The sequence below is a fragment of the Camelus dromedarius genome, chromosome 22, assembly GCF_036321535.1.
Source record: "Camelus dromedarius isolate mCamDro1 chromosome 22, mCamDro1.pat, whole genome shotgun sequence".
Classification (NCBI taxonomy): domain Eukaryota; kingdom Metazoa; phylum Chordata; class Mammalia; order Artiodactyla; family Camelidae; genus Camelus; species Camelus dromedarius.
The window spans coordinates 26,136,077-26,150,515 of record NC_087457.1 but is presented as its reverse complement, the minus strand read 5'-3'; the positions used below and the strand labels follow the sequence as shown (position 1 = coordinate 26,150,515).

At 45.3% G+C, this 14,439-nt stretch overlaps 1 protein-coding gene across 6 annotated transcripts in view; it reads right to left on the bottom strand.

Moving 5' to 3' along the window:
• Positions 1-14,439, bottom strand: part of ACSL1 (acyl-CoA synthetase long chain family member 1) — a 55,823-nt gene that overhangs the window by 15,341 nt on the left and 26,043 nt on the right. For all 6 annotated transcript variants that reach the window (XM_031440310.2, XM_031440313.2, XM_064477561.1 and 3 more), the window contains exons 3-10: positions 13,870-13,984; positions 10,212-10,276; positions 6,885-6,986; positions 4,569-4,668; positions 4,180-4,358; positions 1,188-1,220; positions 946-997; positions 352-425 (exon numbers count right to left, since the gene is read on the bottom strand). In XM_031440310.2, coding sequence (XP_031296170.1) covers positions 352-425; positions 946-997; positions 1,188-1,220; positions 4,180-4,358; positions 4,569-4,668; positions 6,885-6,986; positions 10,212-10,276; positions 13,870-13,984 — 720 coding nt within the window. The remainder of the gene's footprint in view (positions 1-351; positions 426-945; positions 998-1,187; positions 1,221-4,179; positions 4,359-4,568; positions 4,669-6,884; positions 6,987-10,211; positions 10,277-13,869; positions 13,985-14,439) is intronic.

Sequence of the window (14,439 nt, the reverse complement as noted above, 5' to 3'; positions counted from 1 at the left end):
CACTAAAATAGAAAAAAAGCACAAGAAAGTCAGTTGTTCTGTCTTTTCCCAGAAATATTTATATAGAGCGGTATCCAAATAAAGTTTTACTATCTAAAAGATGTCATAAATTCTATCTGTCAATTCACCTTATCAGTCACAGGCAGGAGTTGGATATTAGGTCCACAGTGAAAACTATTTGACAGAACGTGACCTCAGGCCATAGGAAAGCTCAGACCTTATCTGTATTTCAGATAGCGCTTCAAATACAGCACATGCCTAACGTAATGGTGGTGCCTCTGACACCTTCACTCCTGAGGCCTGATGCCAACCAACGGATATGAGAGAGATGACAATACCGCCAAAGTTTACCTCTGTCATTTTCACAAATGCTGAACAATCGCTCACTACATTTCGATGGGTAATCATTGCTCCTTTGGGGTTGCCTGAGGAATACACACGAGCAGAACAAAGTTAGAAGACAGAAACTCCATCCAGGACTGACAGAAATTACAGAAGCCCAGAAACCCTGTATAATTAGGGCCTCTGGTGCCTCTACTGTGAGGTACACCTATGAAAGCCAAATGTTGAGTCACATTAGATTCCTGAGGAACCTGCAATCCTTTATATGAAACTTATTATCTTAAACAATCTTTATTAATATGGGCAAGTTTGAGAGGGTGCGTATAGCAATAAGAGAAGAAAATCCAGGAATTTTATTTCTGGAAACCAGTGATACAGTTTGACCTAAGAAGACCGGAGGTTCTACCTTCGCCTTCAATAAATGTTTGAGGACACTCTCAGACTCTAGGACTGTCTTACAGAGCTACCAGATGACAGGGCTTGAAGCACTTCTGTGTCTTCTGCTTTCAGTCCATCTATAGTTCGAATAAGTCATCCACAAAATGAGATATGGAATAGACACTTCCAAATACCACTTAGAAGCAATTCCTTTTCAAAACTGACCCGTAGTTCCACTTGTGAAGCAGATGACTGCAACATCTTCAGGTGCTGGCGGCTACAGCACAGTTAAAAAAAAAGAAAAGAAAAGAAAAGAAAAGAAAAAGAAAAGCCATTATAAATCAGAATAGAATAGAAAATGATTAAGTCGTAACATATCATCCAAGAGTTCTACTAGGCTCTGAGCTGACCAGACATGGAAACTACAGAGGCTGGAGGCTGGGGCAGGTCAGACACTGTGCTCTCACCTTTGGCTTCTGTCTATTGGCTCTTCCCAGGTCCTAGATGGGAAGAGAGAAAGAGTCTTAAAAGGAAACATTTTCTAAATGTAAAGAACAAAGTCACATCAAGTCACTTCAAGCTGCCCTTACTCTGGGATTCACTCACAGCCAACTCAAAGACAGCATACATTTCAGATTAAATAAACAACAGCAATTCTAATTAACCTGAACCCAAACACTTAGCCACTGTTTCAAGAAGCCATTTTCCAGTTGTTTTCTCTCTTATATAATGCGTATCAAAGGCATTAGGACTGGCCTTTGACGTGGGATTTATGCAAAAGACAGGAATCAAAGTCTCTTACGTGTACTTCCAGTCCCCACTTCGCTTCCTGTTACGGCCTTTAACAAAGCCTGGCTCTCAACTGTAATCAGAGAACCATACACAGATGCTCTGCACCCTCCCAGAATCAGAGCTGAGCACTGATACATGATCATCCAATTCTGCAAAAATGACATCTTCAGTATGGAGAGAGAAATCAGTCTCTGCCAGATTTAAATGCTGGCCATTTTTGGAGAGGCTCAAATATCCGTACTCCCGACATGGCGCAGAAAAAGGATTTTGGAATCTCCGATTACACAACAGGCCACGAAAGAAGTGCTAAGACCACTCCTGAACAGACATGAAGGGTTAAGAAGGACAGATTCGTTTCTGAGGCGCAGCATTTCCCAACAGCAGGCTCCTAGTTACTACCAAGGGCTCATTCTGCAGTTACTGCATGAAAGTGTCTCCATGGCCACTTTAATATCTACTCATTTTTAAAATAAACTATTTACATTCTTTTCCTACTAAAATCAAACAGCTTAAGTGAGCATATGGAAGGAGCATGCCTAAAATTAAATGGAAATTAGATGGGTAGGCTCAGGGTTCAGTGAGTTTCTGCCCAGCACACAGTTTTAAACAGTCTTTAGCCCTAATCACACTTTAAATTATATATAACAGACCACTGATTAAAAATAGGAAGAATGAAATCCAAGTAGAAGTCAGCTGAGAGCTAAAGCAGTGACAATTCCACCATTTTCTAAAATAATCTTTATCAGATACAAATTTCCACTCATCTTTTTAGAATTCTCTTATAACACCAATTTTTGAAGAATTAGAGATCTTAAGAAGTTAAGAAAAATAAAGCAGCAGTTACATACAATTTGACTTTCAATTTATTGGGAAGAAAGTTATCCAAATTAGTGCATTATTTGTCAAGAAAGTTTTACAGCCTCAAGCCTGTCTTATGTCATAATTTAGGAAAAAAATTCAACAATTATAAAAATAAACAAGTTGTCATCTTTAGGTTCCAAATGTCAAAAAAAAAAAAAAAAAAACCCAAACCCATAAACAGAAGGAAGACTGAATTCTACTTAATGATTAGCATGCTGAAGGATTTGGGGGTGATAAAATGTACACCCTACTGAAAATGCACAAAAAAAGACATATTGATGAATAAAAGGACAGAGTAATTAGTATGCGATAAAGCAAATGTATTAAAATATTAATTGTAGACTGTTGGCAGGTATGTGGTAGTCTACTGCACAATTCTTTCAACTTGTTTGCATGTTTGAAAGTCTTCATAATAAAATATTGAAAAAAGTACAAAAACTCCAAATACCATTGTTTTTGATGCAATAAAAATATATATTAATAAAAACTGGATCACATGATCAACCAAAAAGCTAATTTTAAATTCATTTCTTAAAAACTTAATCTTTTGCCTATGAAATTTTAAAAAACCAAATATGGATCAATATTACACAGCTAAGTGTAAAGCAATGTCTTTTATAATAAATATTTTAATATTAACTTTATAATTTTTGATCACTTACTCATCTAAATTTTTTTAATCTTAAAATTACTTCTTTATCATAGAGCAGTCAAAAAAGACAAAAAAGTGCCTGTGTATGTGTCTGTTGGGGGGGCAGGGAGAGGAGGGAAAATAGGGGGAAAAGGAAATTGTATTATGAGATTACAAGTAAAAAAAAAGTGAGGAACTGCTAGGTAAAAAGCTAGCTAAAAACTCAACTTAACAATTCAGCACACCCATTAGCTCTTATGGACTCCTGTTCCACGCTATTGTGTGCACGTGTGCGTGTGCGGCAGAAGCTCGGATAGAACACATGACAGATTCCCTGTGACCACTAAGCCCCCCAGGAAAGGTCTGCTAGCTCCTTCCTTGTAGCTCAAATTCTTAGTAGAAGGAGAACTATAAATAAAAAACCCTATTTATATCAGTTCCAGGAGAATATTTATAACATTTTCAGAAAGAGAATGACTTGTTCTATTGAGCCAATTACCGCCAGTGATGTGCACATAAGAGGCCCCTCTTGCCCGCTTTTTTGGATTGAACTCTAATCCAAGTGCAACTGGGGAAATCAGGTCCTTATATGATCCTACGTCCAACAACCAATTTACATATGGACTACACTCATTTTCCTAAAACGCCTACCTTTAAAGTTGTGATTAATGTGAACCTCAAGAAATATAATATGAAAATCAGCCAAATCAAGCATCTAGGCTAGAAACTCACCAGGACTCTACCAAAGCACCCTGGAAAAGACAACAGTGAGGCAGATTTCTATGTCTGGCTCCGTTTCAGGGACAAATCACTAAGAGGCACTGAAGCCTAAAGAGGACATAAAAACTTAAATCTCCTCCTGAATCTGAAATTCCCATTTCCAGCATTGACTGGAGTGACCTGCCAGTGCTCTAGAACGAACATGTGAGCTTTGCAACTAGCTTTATGAGAGTACTTCCAGTAAACTGTGATGGATTAACACTAGGCATGCATGTAGAATTCTTATTTCCAGTAATGAGACTGGAATTTCTGCTCTCCATCTTTTATGGGTTGCTGGAACGATGGGCCAGATCTGGGACCGCGCAGTCACACTGGGTAAGGCATTTGAGCCAAAATGACCTCTGGGGAAACCCTGCAGAGAAGGGGGCGGGGCGGGGCGGGGCAGGGTGACTCACCTCCAACGCCTTCATGCTGATGATCTCCACCCCGCACTTCTGGCCTCGTTCCAACAGACTGCTGCCGAAGGAGTCCATGAGAACTACGGTTTTAAGGCCTGGTATTAACTTATTCTCCACACCGTCTAATAAGAGGTTGGCCTTCTCTGGCTTGTCCACAAAAACCAGAGAGAGTTCGGCTGGAAGTGAAGAGACACAATGAGGAATCAGCTCTGGGATATTCTGAGCCTGACTATAGCATCTGACACTGGGTTAAATACCACATTCTTTGAATAGCAGGGCAGAGGTACATTTAAATAGAAAACCCCTATCAAGCTAAGTATCAGCAAATGTAGTCACTGGATTGAACCAATAACCAGCCAACGTGCCCCCAGAGGCCACCGACGTACCTTTGTTGATTATGTAGGTGATTGCTTCAGTTCCTAGGGTATCATAGAGGGGAATGATCACCATCGAATAAGCAAAGCATCCCTGTTCAATGATCACCCACTAAAGAAAAAGCAAAGGTTGGGGTGAGACAATGAAATGTCATCATGGGACCACTCTGGGGAGAACAATCCTCTAGAGATTCAAGGAGGAAACACTGGATGTAGTAGAACTAACGTGTGTGTCTCCTACTATGTGCCAGGCACCCGAGGGATTCCTAATGAGGACAAAACACTTGTCCGCTTCTTAAAAGGAAAGTGCAATTTGCCTGAAGATTTGAGGCAAATATGTGAAAAGAGAATTAACGATCAAGAGTGACGGGCTCCGAGGCGAGGGAGCCCGCGGTGGGCCTCCGAGGTGTGGGAAGTAACCAAGCTTGTCCTTTGCAAGAGCAGCACAGTCTGGACAGATAGAGAGAAGGGTGAGGGGACCCCAGGAGTGGGGACTGTGTGGTCAAAAATGGGGAGGGGGCCCGCGAGCCACGAGGCTGGCAGGGACGGTCCAGCAGGGAGGTAGGGACCAGCTAGTCTGGCGCGGAGGACTGGAGCAGGTTTGAGGCCACGGAGGAGCTTGGTTCTACACCCCAGGTGAGGCGCAGCACTGGGGCTTCTTGGCCAAACAGTGACTGGGGGCCTGAGGAAGAGCGATCTGGCCACAGTGGGCAGCAGAGCCTGGGACCAGGGGAAGGGGGACACACTGTCTACTGGGAAAATTGTCCTGGCAAAGCCTCCCCAGAAAAGTAAGGAAGCAATGAAGTGATACAGTCACTGGTCATCTTGCCTCTAAACCCATCAGCCCCATGGCAACCAATCCAGCCACCAGGCAGATGTGGCCAGGTCACTCTTTCGCTTTTAATCCTCAGCAGTGCCCATTTTCTCCAGCCACAGTTCTTGATCTTCTGCAGAACGCATGGAGCAGAGAAGGGCAGGGTGAGCGTGGGGAGGGAGCATCATCGGCTCACATTCCCCCGTCTGGAACTGTCTTCTCTCTCTCTCATCCTGCCCCTCCATACTCCCCCTAGGAAAACACTTCATCCCCACACAGACACACTGCTCAAGGCAAATGTGTAGTTGTTTCTGATATTCCCTTGGCTTCCCCACCTTCACGGCCTTCTGGACTCCACCTGGATGCCACCTCCAGGAAGTCCTCCTTGACTGAGTTCCCAGAATCCTTTTGCCTTGTGTCCACACATTACAGAGAAAACAAAGGCTTATGGGGCTGTCTTTATGGTACCTTACAAAGAGGAGCCAAGTCACAGCTGTCCTTTGGTGCCTGGCAGTGCCTGGCGTATAGGAGGCACTCAACAAACATTTGGTGAAGTAACCAATAAAGGCGGGAAGAAGCCCACTCTGTGAAGGAATGTGTGTCCTAGTCATAGACTCACTATAAAATTCCACTGAAGCAAAAATTCTGGGTGTGTTCATTCAAACGGGTTTCACTTCAAATGAAAGAAACGAAATTCACGAGCCTGGTCCAGACCAGCTGTGAAAAATGCTTTCTCTCCCTCAGCACTACATAAAGCGCTAAGAAACCACTCTCACTTATAAAGCACTCAGTAGCACAGGGATTGAGCCAGCATGTCTTCCAGCCCCAAGTAGGTCGAAGAATCAATTCAATTTCTTCAACTCAGGGCTTGACTTTTTCTAAGCCAGCTATGCCACTGATTTGTTTACTCACAGTATAAGCAATAGCTCCAGAGGGTGTCCCACTTCCATCTACTTCAGTGCGGCGGGCGGTGTGCAGCAGAGCCACGCCTGGGCTGGGGCGGCCAGTCTGCTGGCCTGAACTACGGCCAGCTCCAGGCCAAGCACCCCCCCCGCTGCCCCTGGCGTTTCTGTAACTTTGTAACCTGAGCAGAGGGAAAGCTCAGGCCTTTTAGAAAGAAAAGGTGAGAGTCTGCTAATGACAAAAATGTATCCACGTTTCTTTGTCATTTATTAATGCTATTTTGCTAACCACAGAGGCAGCCCTTCAAGTGGGAAGGCTTCTGTGTTAGTTATTTGTTCTAAGAGTTTCTTTGCTTGTTTTCGTTTGCGGACTTGGGTTTTAAAAACACAGAAACCAGTGTTTTTTTTTTTTTTTTTTTTTCCTACCTAAAGGCTAAGGAAGGGCCTGTTTCGGGTTTTCATCTGTGTAACTCTCTAAGGCTAACACGAAGCATGTTGTAGTAGCAATCAGACCACAGAATCTGGTCTGAAGCAGAGGCAGGTGTGAACCAACTGGCTCTCGTATAAGAGCGCTCTCCAAGCCACGCGCGGTCAGTGCCTAATGGTCAATACCTCAGGTCTGTTCTGAGCAAAGATGCCGACGAACTGATCCGGGGCAGCCTTGAAGCCCTTCTGGATCAGCCCTGAGCCCACGCACTCGGACATTTCTTCAACCTAAAACGGGGAAGAAAAAACCAGGAAGAATGTCAGGTCCACATCAAAGGAAAAGCGTACTGGTGGTACCTCAGCTGACAAGCAGCCCTGCCCAGAGGAGGAGGACAGGGGCCAACAGGTATTCCTTTATCTCACATTTTTGTAAAGGTCAAGGTTTGACTCATCAGAACTCACCAGAAAGGAACACATCATATGGTTCCTTCTGCAAAGCAAATGAATTTTCACCCCAGCAGCTGCAGGTCACAGATGACGTACGTTAGGGTCTAACACATTTCTACCCTATACTTCAGCTTTATAAAGTTATAAAAGCCATCCAGGGACAGAATTTTGTGTCTGTGTTCATAAATAGCAACCAAGCAGACAAAACTCGTCCTTTGCTATGAACACAGAAACAACAGGTTTGGGGGAGACCTTTAAAAACATAAGAGCAAGCTCTTATCACCAGGCTCTACAATTCCATTCTTGAGAACTTATTCTTAGGAAATAATTGTCTTAACAGGAGGTCAAAAAAAACTTTATGGACAAAGATATATATTTCAAAATTTCAAAAATCTCAAGACTCTAGGGGGAAAAAAACCAATGGCTGGATGATTAAGTAAGTGGAGTATCTGCAACAATTTTAAGAGAAATAAATACAAAAATGTACACAACTGTTACAACGAAGTAAAAATAGGTAGATTCATAAAAATTAGGCTGGCCTCATCATCTCCTCATTCCTACCCCAAATGAACTAAAAAAAAAAAATTTTTTTTAATCTTAAAACTTGGAACGCTTTTCTTTATTCTCAGTCAGTGAATTCTCAAGAGCATACCCACACCTGCAGAAAACAGAACCACACCTATTCCTGCCCCAGAAGCCTGTTGGCTCTGGCACATAGCGCCACCCCTGCTCTGCCAATGGCCTTGAGAGTGACACTGGAGAGATGACAGCAAGAATGACATCAACATGCTTATTATTTTCACACCTCATGGACTGTTTCACAAATCCTGCTCGCCCTTAAGGGCTGGGAACCTGGGAATGCCTGCAAAGTGCACCAGGATGCTATGCGCACATTTCTATCTCTAGAAAGAAGGTCCAGGCCTTTCTTCAAAAAGCTCACAGGGGTTCCCAGCCCTAAAAGGTCAGAGTTACTGCGCTGGGGGAAAAAATGATTTAAATGTACAAATCCAATATTAATCCAATGTTAGCTTAAGTCTGCTTCTTTATCTTCACTGGCCTCTGAAATGTACAATACACCTTCCGAAATCGCAGTGATTTTCAATCTGCCCTCAAAAATCCCGCTGCAATGAACCCCATCTTCTCTCTTCCAGCCAATATAACAGAAGCAATATAGGGACATATTACTGTAGTAACTGTGGTATGAACCCCAATGGTTGGGTTGCAGTTGGGTTTTTGTTTGTTTGTTTGTTTTGTAATGCAAGTGCCTGCCTTAAGCTTTGACTGCTTTTTGATGCATCCACATCCAAGATGGCACCACGAAACAAACCCATCACCAGCCACAGACTAGATGAGGAGCCGGGCCCCTCCCCTCCCCAGGCTCCTTTGTTTAAGACATCTTGGCCGATGTTGGTGACTGACCATTTGGGCCACTTGTTCCTTCTCTTCTTGTGCTTTAAGTTCCTGCTCTTACATTTTAAATTCATCAATAAAGAGTGAGCCCGTGAAACCCTAGGCCCCCCGCTTTGAGTCCAATAAAAGCAGAACCCCAGACCCCCTGTGAGCGCCCCCCCCCACCGACCCGCGACCTCGCTGTGTGGCCCATGTGTGCTCTGTAATTTCCAGGTTCCAGAGTAAGAAATCTTTACTTTTTCAAAGTTTCCTCAGTTATTGCTGAAGGGCGTCTTGCCGTCATAATAACCACAAGGGCGGGTCCAGCCCCAACACTGGTTACTAACAGGCTGAGAAGGCACCAAACAGTAACAGGACAAGAAGATGAAGCACATAAAAGAGCCTGTGGGGCCGGAGGACAGTCACGCAATGCTGTAACGCCAACACACGTTAACTGTTTTTACACCACTTGTGAGCATGAGCGATCTGAAAACTATTTAGGTGGAAAACTACTCCTTAGCTCTGGGAAGGCAAAATAAAAACAGAGAAATCCCTCCGCTCACCGGAGCCACAGCTCATTACTCCCACAAGCAAGACATGCTGAGCCGTTGTCTTGTCTCTCTCTGTCTCTCTGCCTTTTGCATTTCATTGGTCCTCAGATGAGGGAGGACCAGCAGGTGTTTTTTCCAGGGGCTGGTTTTGGAGCTCCTGATGACAATCTCCTTCATGTGCACAGCCCAGAAGACACCCACCACGGCAGGGCCGGTCCCTCTGTGTTCCTGAAGCCACGGGATGCCCTGCCCTGAGAGCAGAGCACTGTTTCCTGGCCAGCTGTGCTGGAAACAAAAGGCAGCAAAGCCGACACTTCCAGCTGCGCCTGCTTGTCCCTGGGAGGCCGCTTGGACCAGGGAGCAGCAGGGGCATGAGATTTGCTGTAATTGTGATAAACATAAAAATAAACAGCAAGTCTTCCTGCTCTGCTACCTCCTGTTCACACACTACTGTTTAAACAGTTGTGGCCATGGATCCTTTGGGACCGTAGAGTGACAGGAGTGAAGATGCCCCAATCATGGTGTCCTGTGCATCTGTCCTGTAACACAGGTGTTGTCCCTGAACATCTGTGCTGCCCTGGGGTTAAAGGTCACACCAGCCCCACGCTGGCCAAGATCAGTACGATGCTCTGAAGATCCCTACACTGGACAGTGTGGACCTCACTCCTGGTCCTGGTTCTCCCACTAACCAGCTGTGACCTGGGTGAGTCCCACCCCTGCCCGAGGCCTGTTCCTCTCATATACAAAATGAGAGGGCTACTGTATACTGGGGCATCTAAACTTGTCTAGTACCACTGAAGGCAGAGAGGAGTAATCCTGTCCCCCGAGGGTCTGGGAGAAGAGTCACCTGCTTCAAGCACATTTCTAGAATTTTATTTTAAAAACTACACTGCACTCCACAATGCACACACATCAGTTCTAAAATACTTTGAGCTGCCAGTTCAAATACTCCCCAAGTCTGTGCGAAATGTCTCCGTTTAAATGCTACACGTGTGTCCTAAAGCCCCGAGCTAGGCAGCACGCACTCTCCGGAGAAACCTTCCAGCCCCATGTTCAGTGCCCCCGAGAACTGACACAGTCAAGCACCACGGCTCGCATGAGGCATCCACAGAGCCAGGAAACTCACCTGTTTGTATGAAAGCCATTCATAGGGTTGGTCTGGTTTCCGAGAGCCTAAACATGGGCCATTATCTAAAACGAGAAAAAAACAATGAAAAAACAAAAAATGGTCTTACTATGCATAAATCTTCCTAGATTCTAATTTGTATCCTACCTCATTCCACAAAGTAACAGGGAGACTCTACTGTGGTCCTCAGATGTGAAACAACGAACTCAGAATGGAAATGCTTTCTCCCTGGGCTTTGGTCTGAGTTTGTGTTCGTTTTTCTATTTCTATTTTGTTTCTTATATGGGGCAAGAGAGGAGATCAGGCACATACAATTTTTAAGGATGCTTAATTTGTGAATTCTTCCTCAATACTGGTAAAGTATTGGTTGAGTAAGGTGTCAGCAGCTGAGTGGTAGAGATTTCGGTATGGGTTTTTAGAAGTATTCCTCAAAATTCGGAATATGAAAAGAAAATATAGTTTTTAAGTGGCCAAATTCTGATGATTAAATGTATGAAGAATCACCTGGAATTCTAAGAATGTAGGTAAAGTCTTGATCTCAAAGAAAGAAAAAAATGGAGATTTTTCTCTTTCCTCATTAGGAAAGAAATGAGGGGAAAATAAAGGGGCATTTGTGAAAGCAAAAGTCAAGAAATACCAGGATGTGTCCTGATTCCAACCTAGGCACCAAATCAGCAGAAAGAAAGAAAACTTATTTTAGTCAATCACACTAAGAACTAGCACAGTAATCAATATAGCCCCAAGTCATTTACATTTGGAATTGTACACGTTTCTTTCTACAGATCTATCTCAAGCTAACTTTACACTCAGTTTGCAGTTGTTGAAAAGAAAAGCTATGCCCTCCACCAAATTTTTTTTTTTAAACTGACACATTTAGATGATCAGAGTTGACCACACATGAGAAATGTTTCCTAACTAGAAATGCGGGCTGTCCCTCCAGCTCTGGGTGACGCCGGGTCTGCAGGGCTCCTCCTACGGGGACATCTGAGGCTGGATGTTTTGGCATCTCCCATCTGAACTGAGCACCTGCACTTCCGTTTTGAGGCTATAATGCATTCTAGGTTGGAGTGTCAGCTGAGGTGTCAGATTTGCTTTGGGGACCTGGGGGCAGGGGGAGCAGAGCATAACCCCATCTGGGGCCCTGGCCAGCCGGGACCAAATACACAAACTCACACTCTGCGGAAGAGAAGTGTGACACCTGTGGGTGTGGTGAGGACAGGCAGGACCCGGGCTGGACAGACCCACCCCTGACACTGACCTCTCCGCTCTCTCGCACAGCACTAAGAGGGCCTGGCTCTGAGACCCGCGTCAGTCCACAGGGCTTCTGATAAAGACTGGGCCGAACACGGCAAGTTCCATCAGAAGTTGTTTTCAGATGGGAAAAAAGCACTCGCCAGATGAGATGATGCCATTTTAGTCCTCAAAAACAGAGATTGGCAACCTACAGCCAGAGACCAAGTCAGGCCTGCCGCCGCCTGTTTTTGTAAATACGGTTTTATTGGAACACAGCCCCGCTTCTCCCCTTATGTGTCTAAGGCTGTGGTTGAACAGTCGTAATGGAGACCATCTGGCCCAAAAGGCCTAACGTATTTACCATCCGGCCCTATACAGAAGGTCTGCAGACTCCCGCTCTAGGACTCCCTGGTGAACCCTCAGGGAACTGGGGAACTTAAAGAAATGTACCAAACCCAGGCCCCACCAACAAAATGTTCGACCTCACTGGACAGGGATAGGGTCTGGGCCCTAGTATTTCTGAAAAGCTCCCCAGGTAATACAAAGCTAAACCACTCAAAGAGGGAACTCTAGGCTGGCTTCTCCTGCATCATTCAACAAACTCCTAACTACCTGCTCTCGAGGCTGGGCTTTGCTCTCCTGCAAAAGCTTAATCTTGAAAATCAAAGCTTAGAGTAAAAAGGTCCTCTGGAAAAAAAAAGAAGAAAAAAGTGTTCCCTAAAGCAGACCCCTTTAATCAGTACAGGTTAAGAAAAGAACTTATATTTTCTTCAATTTTTCCAAAACATGCATGTAAGACCTTCATTTTCCAAGCAGAGAAAGTGACACAAAAAAGTTATGTGGCTTGTCTTAAGATCAGGGGAGAGTCAGAAGTGTAACAGAAGTCCCCATACTCCCAGATGACTCCTGTCCTCTGTCAACAATGGGATAAACATACATACATTTATACACACGCGTGCTCTGCACAGTGGTGAAGAATACGTAGACATCTATACGCGTACATACATTGTACGTGCTCCCATACATCCACACACTCGTGTATTTGTATTACATGTACAGCATATAAATGTTTTCATGTGGCCTGACATCAGGCTGCTCTGCCTTGTGGATATTTACTGTCACAGACAAACCCTGACCCTGACACTAACTCTGAAGAAGTTCGCAGATTAAATAATACAGAACTAAGTTTGCCTTCCTTTGTAGTGAAGAGGCTTAATGAATCTGCTACAGGAACACTGGGGCAAACACACTGAAGTGAGCAAGCCAATTTTTACTGGATTGAAGGCTGAGAAGAAACAAAAGGTGCTTCTTGAGCACATACACATGCCACACACCGTGGGGGCCGGAGGCAGCGCCGTCCCTGACTGGGAGCGTGCGGTCCGGCCTCCAGTGGCAGGAACAGATGCTAACCACCGAAAGGTTTAATAACAAACGGCAGGTCCCAAAGACTATTTCTAGAGGGGAGCCAGGAACAAGCAAAAGACAAAGAGGCTAAACTAAAAAGAGGGACTGTGGCAGCAGCGGGTGTGGTCCCCTCCGCCGAGGGCACAGTGATGGAGCACCTGCCGTGTGCTGCTTGGAGGTGGCGGTGGGGGAGGGGTGGCTGCCCTGCCAGCCGGCAGGATGGGGCGCTGGGGGAACACCTGACACCCTTGAGGAGTGACTGCAGAAACAGGTACAGGATGCTGGGAAAAGGAGGAAACGCCTCACTTGGAGGGAGGGGATGAAAACGACAGACCAGGAAGGGTTTACAGAAAAGGTGAAACACAATATGAGTTTTACGAGATTAGTGAGACTCTATCAGCCACCCTGGATGGGGATGGGAAAGAAGAGGCTTTATGATCAGGGACAAAAAGATGCTCAGAGCCGGGGGGCTCAGAGAGAGCAGAGGCAGGGCGGCTTTGCTGAGCTCAGTGTGACCCAAGGGGCACACACAGGGAGCCCGGGAGGGAGGGGCTGGCCAGGCAGGCGGCTGTTGGATACTTGGGGTCTCCTGGGCCACCGTCAGGGATGGAGTGCAGTCCAGTGAGTTGGCACACCGCAGGTGTCTCTGACGGAAAATCACTTGCTTTGAATGTCAGTGTTTATTTTTCAAAATATGGGTCAAGTGAAGTTGAGAAATGTTGGATTGGGTCCAATTAAACAGGTCTCTCTACTGCAGGAAACATCAGAGACTGCACTGAGCGAATGGACGTGTGACTCCATTAAACAACTACCTGACCACAGAAGCCCCTTTGCTGGGGGGACACCCAGAGGGACTTCCGTGCTGTGCGCCTCAATCTGGAGAAGTTATGACAGGAGACAGAAAGCCGGGACCCACACTGAGTAGGTGAAAACTGAGCAAATGTGGCTTTCTGAAGAAAGAACCCTCTTTTTGAATGCAGAACATTCAGCATCAGGCACACAAACTCAGCCAAATGCTTACTTGACACCCGTATACCCCTCTGGAAACCTTCGTATAGTGTTGTGACATCATCGTAGAAATACACCAAGGGCTCATCGCTGTCCAGAAATGCGGATCTCCGGGCACCGTCACTACCCTACAGAAGAGCAGAGACAGATAGACAGCAAGTTAGAAGCAAGTATCAAAAATAAAAAGCCTAATGTGTGTGTGCTCTCAATCCCTCGGGGACCCGGAGTAGCTGCTCAGAGAGCATGTGAATGAACTGAAGGGTGCAATGGGCTGGCACCTAATATAAATCATTCGCCTGGAGACCAGTGCAGGCCGCAGAGAAGCAAGGCTGAGCCCCAGTGTTCGTCCAGCATCCCTGGGAAAAGGAAACGACGGAGGGAGAAAGAAAAGAGGCTCGCAGACCTATAAGCACTGGTCCCCACCAGACAAGGATGGAGAGTCTGAGGACTGGAAACCCCTCCACTCCACCCCCCCACGCGCTGGGACGATTCTCAGACAGCAGCCATCGGCAGCACAGAGGACCGATTTTGTCAGGTCAGTGGAAATGACACACCGTCCAGTACCTAAATTAAAAAAAAAGCA